Here is an 11578-nt window from a genome sequence, read left to right as displayed (position 1 = left end):
GATATTGTTGGTCGAACAACCAAAACAAACAAATAAAAATCGATTTTCATTATCTAAATCAATATATTATTGCAAAATAACACTTAGATGTTTTGCAAAAGTTCATTCTACAAAACATATACTTTGAAAACTTGCTTGATTTATTGTTGTTATTGAGTTATGTAGGCCTACATTTAAAAAAAGTGTTGTTGTTTCATCCCTCTTTACAACATAACTCAAGAAGCACAATACCTGCAAAAGTATATCTGTGGTATTTGATTATTCTTCTACACGCTTGCTATAAAATGATAAATGCAATTTTTGTCAAAGCTCATTACCATTTGCAAGATGCCTGAACTACCAAATCACAACAGTTTGCTAAAATAGTTGCTAACCTTGAAGAAAGCGCAAATTAGTTTGAAATAAATTTTGATTTGTCTTTTATCATTTTGAAATGGGCTATTCCAGTTGAAATCCTTACACCCCGTATGGAAGACATGACCTTAATCTTCCACACAGGGCGTGTGAATTTCAAATGGGGTTACCTGTGAATGGGCTTTTCCAGAAAATAGATGCACACCCCTTAATAGAGGAGTTTGGATTTCCGGACTTTTTGTCCAGTCGTAATTGTTGGAAATCCAGACTTTTAAAGTGCCCGAGTGAAAAAAATCCAGCAGAAAAATAGTTCAAAATCAGAAATCCTCAATTTTAGAGCTCATTTTGGACATTTCCATGATTTTACCTTCATTTAATTGGATTTCCAAGCTTTTTTTTTTCAAGTGACATTGGCAACTGGAATTCCAGTCGTTTTCAGAAAGCAGACTTGGATATCCAGACAATTCTTTGATTGAAAAGTTACTCCTGCAATTATTTTCTGGAATAGCTCAATGATTGACTCCATTTGAAATTTCTTTGAATACATGACATATTGGAATCGGTAATAGTTTCATGTTGAAATAGAAGGGAGAATATCCCGTTACAAAAGCTTTAAAGTAGCGGTACGTATGGAAAAATCTAAATCATGCATATTTTAATTGTCCGATGACATTAAGTTTCTGGGTATATGAAAACCCCAACACGGATAGGAGTAGCAGGGGAACTTGAAACTGGAATTCGTTTTGTCGACTAGAACATTAACATCACACTCTCACAAACCAGGCCTTGCCGTCTAGATTTTAAAGGCGAGTGGTTATCACTCACTAGCATGGATCTAGGCGAGTGGTCAAATTTTCACTTTCTATATGCTTGGAGGGAGTACAGAATCGATTAAATGCTGAAATGGCTGATTCAATGGCTGATTTTGGGAGATTCAAAGCGAGTGATATTTAGTGTCTATAGCGAGTGGAAAATCGCTCACTAGAAATCGAGTTTGGGCGAGCGGTGGCGAGCGAGAGCGATCGTTCGCCTCAAACGGCAAGGCCTGCAAACTGCACACAAAAAGGCAATTTCTTGTCCAATCAATACCAAAAATAATAGCTGTCCTTTTGTTCACTTAGAACCTAGTCTGTCATGTATACAGATTACTCTCTCAAACTGGTTCTAGAAAGAACCACTTTCATGAAAATGGTTCTAAAATCTAAAGAGAACCAAAAAAGATTCTACCAGATTTGTTGTTTCTACAAAGAACCATGGTTTAGGAATCTTTTTAGTTCTATACAAAACCTTTAAAATGGTTCTATGTCAAAGAAACATTTTAAAGGTTTTTCTACAGAACCTAAAAAAGTTCTCAAACCCACAAAATGGTTCTTTACCGAACAAAAAAAAGATGATATAACTATTTTGGTTCCTAGTATTAGAACCACTTTTTCGGGAAAATGGTTCTTTCTAGAACTATTTTGGGAGAGGATTTCGTATAGGACAAAAAATCAACTGTCGAACCCATTTTTCTAAGAGTGTATATCGACCTTTCAGTGCCAGAAGTGGGTAAGTGCAATAGCTGCCCTGTGAACACACACAGTATATTGTACTCATCTAACACATGGCAGTTACACACGGCAGCTATTGCACTTATACCTACTTCTGGCACTGAGCAGTGCCTGTTAGCAAAAGTCTCATAGTTTTCCATTATATTTCTTATATATCGGCCGTTCAGTGCCAGAAGTGGGTAAGTGCAATAGCTGCCCTGTGAACATTTTGCAATTCACACACAGTAAAATTAATGTATAATCTACACATGGCAGTTACACATGGCAGCTATTGCACTTATACCCACCGAGCAGTGTACTCACCTGTTAGCAAAAGTCTCATAGTTTTCCTCATATATTTCTTATACGTCTTCTTTTCATCCTTCAGATATTTATCTATCTGTTTGCTCCTCTCAGTCGGTGTAATAAGTCCTTCCGCCATCACACTTATACTTATTGCTCAAATCGCCAATATTTTAATATAAGACAAAATTGCTGTAAGCGAACTCATCAATATCAATTTTCCCACTGACCATCAGTACCAGTGTATCCTGCTATCTCACTATCCACCGTCATTATGATTAAGTTAGTATTTCAGTGTAATGTTGCAAACAAATGTTTATAAACAAAATTTAATTATTGGGCTCATCATTTTTGTCATTAAAGATCAGATTCAACTCGTCCGATACATTTCCATGGTCCTACAAAAAACATAGGCCCTAAAGACGGACAATAGACGGAAAATATTCAAGCAAATGAAGACACAGTTTTCCTAGATTTCCTTTTTGATACAATGGTCCACCAGTCCAAAAGTGTTAGTCCGAGCTGAATAAGTTCATTATTATTAAGTCCAATTCCGGCTAAGAAAGTCTGAAAGAACAAACATTTTGACAATATTATTGATTTAAAAATTGATCAGTTGTTTTTACATCAATTAATCCAACTTTAATAGGAAACTACTAAATGCTTATGAACTAAAAATGTTTGAATATGCTTAGTCATTTATACTCGCTTTTAACACAGATCTTGTTTTTAGCTTTTTGACCACTCACTCACTCACTTAATAACTCATTCAATAATTCAATCACTTACTCAAATAACTCACTCACTTGTTCAATAACTCACTCACTCACTCACTCACTCGATCAATCAATCAATCAATCAATCAATCAATCACTTAATCATTCACTCACTCAATCCCCTAACCATCCACGTATCGTCTCAATAACTCTCTCATTCACTCAATCATTCAACTCATCAATCAAACACTCAATCGTAATATCAATTAATCAATCAATCAATCAATCAATCAATCATCTCTTCGATGATCTCTTCAATAAATCACTTAATCAATCACTAAACTCACTCTAATACTTGCTCTTTAACATATTGTAAATCCGGGTGCTTAATATTTCATTTTCACGCGACAATGAATTACTAGTACATGAAACCTGTACCGAACTATTTACAATTTTACACGTCTAATTCTTTAGTCCGAAGGTTCTTTAATCCGACGGTTCTTTATTACGAAGGTTCTTTATTCCGATGGTTCTTTATTTCGAAGGTTCTATAGTCCGAATTTTAAAAACGGTTCTTTAGTCCGAATATGAAAATAGGCGCTATAGTCCGAATTTAAAAAACAGTTCTATAGTCCGAATATGGAAATAGGCTCTATAGTCCGAATTTAATAAAAAGGTTCTATATCCCGAAATTGCAAAAGGGTTCTATAGTCCGAAACGGATACCGTGTTCTTTAGTCCGAATTGGTAAACAGGTTCTATAGTCCGAATTTTATTTTCATCATGTGTTTCAGTGTCAAATCATCAATTGTTAAATACAAATCCGCTGAAGTTCAACATGGTTGCTTTGGCAGTGATGGCGGCTGGCCCTGGGATTGCTTGTCCATTTAATTTTGTGTTCGTTTTCATTCTGTCTTTCATTGTTTTTTTCTTTCTTTTGTATACTTTTGTCCTTTTTTCGAATCGTTCCTCTTTTGTTCGTCGTTTAGTTTGTTCTTTCATTCATTTGTTCATTCTTGATTTCGTTCGATATTTTTTCATTAGCTCTTTCTTAAGATCCCTTTCTCATTTTTGTTTCTTCTATATTCAAATTTCTTTCGTTCTATCTTTATTACATTATTTCTTTCTTCTGCTTGTTCTTTCTGTAATGTTCATCATTTTGTTCTCTATCTTTGTATTCATTGTTCTTTCATTTTGACTTCCTTTTAGTCTTTATTCAGTTGTTTCATTTGTTCTTTCATTTATTTTCTTTCATTGTGTCTTTCCTTCTTTTGTACTGTTTTTTTTTTTGTGTGTGTGTTTTTGTACTTCTTCATGTTTCTTCGGACTATAGAGCCTTTTTACTGATTCGGACTAAAGAACACGGTATCCGTTTCGGACTATAGAACCCTTTTGCAATTTCGGACAATAGAACCCTTTTTTAAATTCGGACTATAGAGCCTATTTTCATATTCGGACTAGAGAACCTTTTTTAAAATTCGGATTAAAGAACCTCTTTTAATATTCGGATTAGGGAACCTTTTTTAAAATTCGGACTATAGAACATTCGAAATAAAGAACCGTCGGAATAAAGAACCTCTTTTTAATTTTTTTCGGACTAGAGAACCTCTTTTAAAATTCGGACTAGCGAATGCTATGAACACATGTTCGGACTAGCGAACCTTCGGACTAAAGAACCTTCGGATTATAGAAGCGTCGGATTATAGAGCAGTCCCCGTAAGCCTACGCTTAATCTACGGTTAATTTCACAGAATCCGTCCGGCACAAATCACAGTCAATGAGCTCCGTATTCCAGGTCCCACATGACAACAAACTTCAACCAGGAAATTAATAGACTATTATCTAGGCCTTATATATAAATAGCCAAATACGCAGAGAAAAATATCTCACTTACTTTATTTTACGCAGATCTGGTGTCACAAAATGCAAGCAATTCTTCGGGTAGATTAGTATGGTATAAAATCAGCACCAACTAGAACCTATTATCTTCGGAAAATCTTTGGTAGTAGTCATGGTAGTGGTGGCTAGCAGTCGGAATGGTAAAGCTTTTTCATTGAGTTGGCGAAGCAGATTATGTGCCAAGCCAAAAGGGTCCAAAGGGCTGCAGTAAGCATGACGTTGACACATGGATATACATAGACCCGGGCTGATCTGTTGTGTATAAAGAGGAACTCAAAATCTATTTATACTTCCACAGAATCCACACAATATAATATAACAGATATACGCATGACAGGTCACAAAATGCCAAACATATTCCCCAAGAGAGAGTATATTACATTGTAATATATGTGCAGTCATATATAGTCCCGTCAATGTCATGGCCAACCGTGAAAAACTGTCAATACTACATAAATTATTCTATTTCCATATCCGAAAATAATAACAAAACCGCGTAAGAATGTCTAATTTCTCTGCCCATTATGCAACAAAAAAAACCCGATAAATTATATCTAATATTAAAAATACGCATATATCAAACTATATTATAAACAATTGGCGTAGTATTAAACATATACTTTAATTAAGCACAAGATATTCTTAGTTTAAATAGTTCATGCAGTTTGGTAAGGTCATGCTTTGCCTTTTTAATAATAGACGCACAAAATTCTATTTTTAACTTCGTCTCGCAAATTCTATAGCTATTCAAGCGGAATGAAATGATATATTTCCCAATTTTCTGCCAAATTGAACAAAATGCTTGTAACAGATCTGTTTGGTCAATCCTTACAATTCATTTCAATTTAATTATTCCTTTAGTTCAATGTTTTCAGTAATTTAATTAACAAGAATATTGCGGAGAGTTGCGTCAACCCTTAAACCAAACTTTAAAAAATTTCGACATAGTAATTGAATATACCAAGCACATTGTCGTATACGTGCAATTCAATTATACATGCGGAAAATTGATTTTTAATTGAAAAAGACTTGTATATATAACATTTCCCTATAAATGGGAAATTGCCATTGTCTTGTTCATATCGTATCAGAACTATGCTTAAAATATCATTGGATGAAAATGTCGATGAAAATTGCAAATAGCGCCACGATATGGGATTGAAAGATTAACTTTCATGCGGTAAAAAAAAACATTATTGTGTCATTTTTCCCGCGGAAAATATAGAATTTAGCGTGACATTCTACGGGCCCGACCGACCCAGATTTTGAACAAATTGGGGAAAAAATTTTCGTGTACAAATGAATGCCGACCCAAATTTCGGAAGTTCAGGAACAATTTTTTTTTTCTCAAATTGCATATTATTTACAGATTTTGGTGATTTGTTGGGGTCATCCCCCAAAAAAAAAAGCCGACCGACCGACCCTACTTGAAAGGTCCGTCCGCCCGTAGAATACTGGGTTTGTTTTTTTCATCGCCTTAGCTAATATCAAAAATAAAGTTTTGAGCGTTTGAAAAATCATGCATGCTCATGGGACGGACATGATATCCCTTATATCAAGCCTTGGAATCTCCTTTATAGAACTGATACATTTCTTCTTGTGTGTCAGCTTTATTTGCCTCAATATTTCGATTTTCATTATCTAAATCAATATAGGCTAATTATTGAAAAAGAACACTTTGATATTTTAAAAGTTCATTCTACAAATCATGTACTTTGAAAACTAGTTGTTGTTAAATGAGTTATGTACGTTTTACAAAAGTGTTGTTGTGTCAGGCCTCTTTACAACATAACTCAAGAACCAACAGGACCTACAAAAGTATATATCTGTGATATTTGAATTCTTCTACACGCTCGCTATGAAATGATCAATGCAATTTTTGCCAAAGCTTACTACCATTCGCAAAATGCTGTGAACTACCAAATAGCAACAGTTTAAAATAGTTGTTAACCTTAACATGTTTAATAGCACTAGTTCAGTAGTATATTTCCTGCATTTACAGATAGTTACACCAAACCAAAAGGTACAAGGCCTATTATTTATCATAGTGTTGAAATTATTGGTTATCATTAGGAAGGCAAAAATCAGCCAAAGTCATGATAGTGTAAAATGTAGCAACATCAACATTGACTTTGATGATAGGCGGCGGAGGAAGGGGAATGGGGTGTCCCGGCCTCGAAAATTTTCCATGGGGTCGTCCTCCATCCCCCTATAAATCCTAACAGAATAACAAATAATAACCGTAAAGATTCGCCTAAGTGCATTTTAGGCGTAACCTAGTGCCCTCCCGTAAAATTCTCATAGCAAATTATGGCATGGAACCTTAATTCTTGATTTCAGAGGAGGGAGGGAGTTCTCTATATTTTGCACATGAAAATGAAATTTACCCCCAAAGCAAAGAAGCCCAATTTACCCCCAAAGCAAAAAAAGCCCAAGTGCGCCATTAGGCGAATCTTTCAAGCTCAATACCGCGTTTTTGACGTAGGATAAGATTGGAAAATTATGCGTACTTCGCGCGCTGGCCTATCGATCAGCAAAAAATTCCCGGCAAAATTCACGTGTCCCAGTAACATCATAACAAAATACTCTCCCCTCCCCCCCCTTTAAATTTGAATGCTGCTGTCACAGTGCAGGGAATGTTTTCCAAATAATATGAAGAAAAGGCTTCTTTTTAATTGGAGAAACCTTCCGAATTCCGTCGCTTTCATGAGCATCTCAATTCACGTTCTATCGTTGTTATGGTTACCAAATAGACAGTATGGCTTCTGAATGTTTGTAATCAGAAATTTGCATGCCATATATTAGGCTCAAGTCCGAGGCGAAAAGTTAACAAAGAAACGAAACCTGTCAAACGTTCCATGTTTTTTTTAGTTTAGTGTATTATAGTTTTGTTCTGAATATTCACGAACTGTTATACTAGATCATGAGATGTATTAACAATGTTAACCCAGCAAACACAAAACGTTTTCGACATCATTCGCAAAAGGTTATAAAATGTTGTCAGAAAACGTTTAAATGTCGGGTTATATAAAGGGTATATTAAGGGTATAAAACGTTTTCATAACATTGAAAAACATTTTTTGATAATCTTATACTATACTGCCCAGCAAACACAAAATTTTTTGCACTCGTTTAAATGTCGGGTTATATAAAGGGTATAAAAACGTTTGAATAACATTCCAAAAACATTTTTGAAAACCTGATACAAAACATTCTAAACAGAATGTTATTTTTGGGTTGAAAAATGTTTTTCCCAAAATATTTGCAATAACGTTTTAAATAAATTTTTATGACCTTTATATAACCCGACATTTAAATGTTATTAAAACGTTTTGAAGAAAATATTTCTGTGTTTGCTGGGGGCAAATATTTTAACATGTATGTTATTTAAGTGTTGACAAAATATTTGGCAAAAAATTTTTGCAAAAATAGTTTACAATAACATTTTTGAAAACATTTTAGAAATATTGTTGTAGTGTGTTTTCATACAAAACGTTTTTATGACCTTTGTATAACCCGACATTTAAATGTTATTAAAACGTTTTGAAGAAAATATTTCTATGTTTGCTGGGGGAAAATATTTTAACATGTATGTTATTTAAGTGTTGACAAAATATTTGGCAAAATTGTTTGCAAAAATAGTTTACAATAACATTTTTGAAAACATTTTAGAAATATTGTTGTAGTGTGTTTTCATACAAAACGTTTTTATGACCTTTGTATAACACGACATTTTAATGTTATTAAAATGTGTTTACCTAAACCAAAAGCCAAAATATAACTTATTTAAAACGTTTTAAAAACGTTTTTGTGTTTGCTGGGAAATGTATGATATGTAATGGGTAACATGAAAATAAACACACATCCTATATAGAGGAGTTCAGATTTCCGGACTTTTTATCCATGTCGTGATTGTTGGAAATCCATAGTATCCAAAGGCGAAAAAAAAATCCAGCAGAAAAATAGTTCAAAATCAGAAATCCTAAATTTGAGAGCTCGTTTTGGACATTTATGTGATTTTTTTAGTCATTTAATTCCATTTCCAAGCTTTTTCAAGTAACATTGGCAACTGGAATATTCTATAGTCGTTTTCAGAAAGCAAACATGGAAATCCAAACATTTCTTTTATTGAAAATTTTCCTCCCCCGAACGAAATTACAACACTGGCCTATATGGAGCATTGTGATGCATAACTCGCAAATGCAAAATCGGAATTAACTGAAATTTTGGGAATAGGCCTTTTTTCGTTGATATTTACTGAAAAATGTCATAAAAAGATGATCACGAAATACTACTTTAAGGTTAGTAACTATTTTAATCTGTTGCGATTTGTTAGTTCACAGCATCTTGCTAATTGCAGTGAGCTTTGGCACAAATTGTATTGATCATTTCATAGCGAGTGTGTAGAAGAATTCAAATATCACAGATATACTTTTGTAGGTCCTGTGGTTCTTGAGGTATGTTGTAAAGAGGGCTGAAACAACAACACTTTTTTAAAACTTACATAGACCTACCTCAATAAAAACAATAAATCAAGCAAGTTTTCAAAGTATATGATTTGTAGAACTTTTGCAAAACATCAAAGTGTTATTTTTCAATAATATATTGATTTAGATGATGAAAATCGATTTTTATTTTTTTTTGGCTGCTTCGACCAACAATAGGGGCCTATACCTCCTCTGGACCTCTACCCTTAATTTTAATTATGGCTTCAAGATGAGATGGCACACAGCGCCACAGACTTTGATTTGTGATCACAAAAAAGCTTCTTTCTTACTGGATCTGGAATGAGTGTTTCGACAGTATTTTTTGTGGGACATGAGAGCACATCAGACATATCGAATTGCATTCTGAATACGAAGAATGTCTTTCTGATATCAAATAATTTTCATTTTTGAAATTCACGATATAATACAAATTTTATGACAAATTATTAAAAGTTGATATTTTTCACATTTTTGATATATAACAGTCCTCGAAGTAAATTTTATAAATCTAATGATATATTCTTAAAGTGTATGTAGCTTGGAGGAAAAGCCGACGATCAATTGAAAATGTTGACCTTTCATATTGAAGATATGGATTTTTTTCCCAAAAAGACCTTTTTTTTTTTGTGTGTTTTGGGGAAAAAATCCATATATATCTTCAATACGAAAGGTCAAAATTTTCAATTGATCGTCGGTTTTTCATCCCACCTACATATACTTTAAGTGTAAATCATCAGATTAATAAATACTTCGAGTACTGTTAAATATCAAAAATATCAATTTTTAATCATTTGCCATAAAATGTGTATTACATTGCGAATTTCAAAAATCAAAATTATTGATATCAGAAGGACATTCTTCGTATTCAGAATGCAATTCGATATGTCTCACATGGCCCACAATAAATACTGTCCAAACGTTCATACCCCCATCCCTTAATATACCTGATCGAATTTGACCAATCAGAATTCAGAAACCTTACAACTTACATTATTTCATCGTACCGTGGGTGGTGAATCTTCTTGTGTTTTAGTTTTGACAAAAGAAGTATAATTATTGCTGCTGTTGTAACGTCTGAGCTATATAATAAAAAAATACCTACTATTACATGAAAACCAGGATGTTTTCCAACCCTATCTTCTAAAAGGTAAGTTCTGTTTTAAACTCATGTATGATTAAATTCTGTATTTGTTCATTTAGTGTTCAATGAAATACGATGATTTAAAACTCGTGATTTTATATCCCTATCATTTCAACCGAATTCAGGTATTTGCTCATTTATGTTCATTAAAATCTGTTTATCTTTCTTGTTTCTTTCTTCTTAAAGTCGCTATTTATTCAAAGGGATGATTTATCCGGGGGGGGGGGTCTACGAATTTTTTGTATACGGGATGTGCCACGTAGAATTTTGGATGCTGACTTTTTATATACACTTTTTGCGGTTTTTGCTACCCATCAGCATACCAATTTTTCACAAAAAAACACCCCAAAAGTACCCAAATTTGCCATAATTAGGCATTTTTAGGTCTTTTCAATACGAAAGGTCAAAATTTTCAAATGATCGTTGGCTTTTCCTCCTATAGCTATATACATATCATTAGATTTATAAAACAAACTTACTGTGTGCATGGACTGTTAAATATCAAAAATATAAATTTGTAATAATTTGCCATAAAATTAGTATTATATCTCGAATTTCAAAAAATCAAATAATTTGATATCACGAGGACATTCCTCGTATTCAGAATGGAATTCGATGTCTAATGCTCTTATGTCCCACAAAAAATAATGTGCAAACGTTGTTATCCGATCCCTTAACCCTTGAACTATACTGAGCCAAATTTTATAACACGGACTACAAAGGGGGTTGCCACCCCACCCCTATTTTCAATTATAAACGCCATATACCGTTATATTTGGTACCAATGTATAGCTATCATGGGTCTCTTATATTCTGTTATATCAAAATAAGTACAAACATTCCCCACATAATGTCACTATGACGTGTTAATGTGAGGGTGCCCATGCAAATTTGTGATGTATACAAAATTGATTTTCTGTTAGAAATTCTACAAAATGCGATTTTCACCGAATTTTCTCCTCAATATAAAAGCAAATGACTATGTCAACCTAACTAATAAGTACTAGACAGTAGCTTTTGGAATAATTTTACAAGAGCGAAGTGAAAATCATTGATTTTGTAGAAACCAATGGTGGGCCTCACTCCCCACCCACCCCCTCCCACCCCTCTATGGCCATCTTTGACGGCCGGTCCTATACCCCTACCTAAG

General features: G+C 33.8%; 1 protein-coding gene across 2 annotated transcripts in view; it reads right to left on the bottom strand.

Moving 5' to 3' along the window:
* The window catches only part of LOC140156952 (guanine nucleotide-binding protein G(s) subunit alpha-like), a 77531-nt gene that overhangs the window by 38868 nt on the left and 27085 nt on the right, over positions 1 to 11578 (bottom strand). The window contains exons 2-3 of one of the 2 annotated variants that reach the window (XM_072179998.1): positions 4796 to 5052; positions 2208 to 2753 (exon numbers count right to left, since the gene is read on the bottom strand). In XM_072179998.1, coding sequence (XP_072036099.1) covers positions 2208 to 2325 — 118 coding nt within the window. In that variant the 5' untranslated portion in view covers positions 2326 to 2753; positions 4796 to 5052. Of the gene's footprint in view, positions 1 to 2015; positions 2037 to 2207; positions 2754 to 4795; positions 5053 to 11578 lie in introns of those variants that run through there. The other variant, XM_072179999.1, reaches the window with a different exon arrangement.

This window comes from Amphiura filiformis, chromosome 7 (genome assembly GCF_039555335.1).
Source record: "Amphiura filiformis chromosome 7, Afil_fr2py, whole genome shotgun sequence".
Taxonomy (NCBI): domain Eukaryota; kingdom Metazoa; phylum Echinodermata; class Ophiuroidea; order Amphilepidida; family Amphiuridae; genus Amphiura; species Amphiura filiformis.
This window is presented reverse-complemented; position numbering and strand designations above follow the sequence as displayed.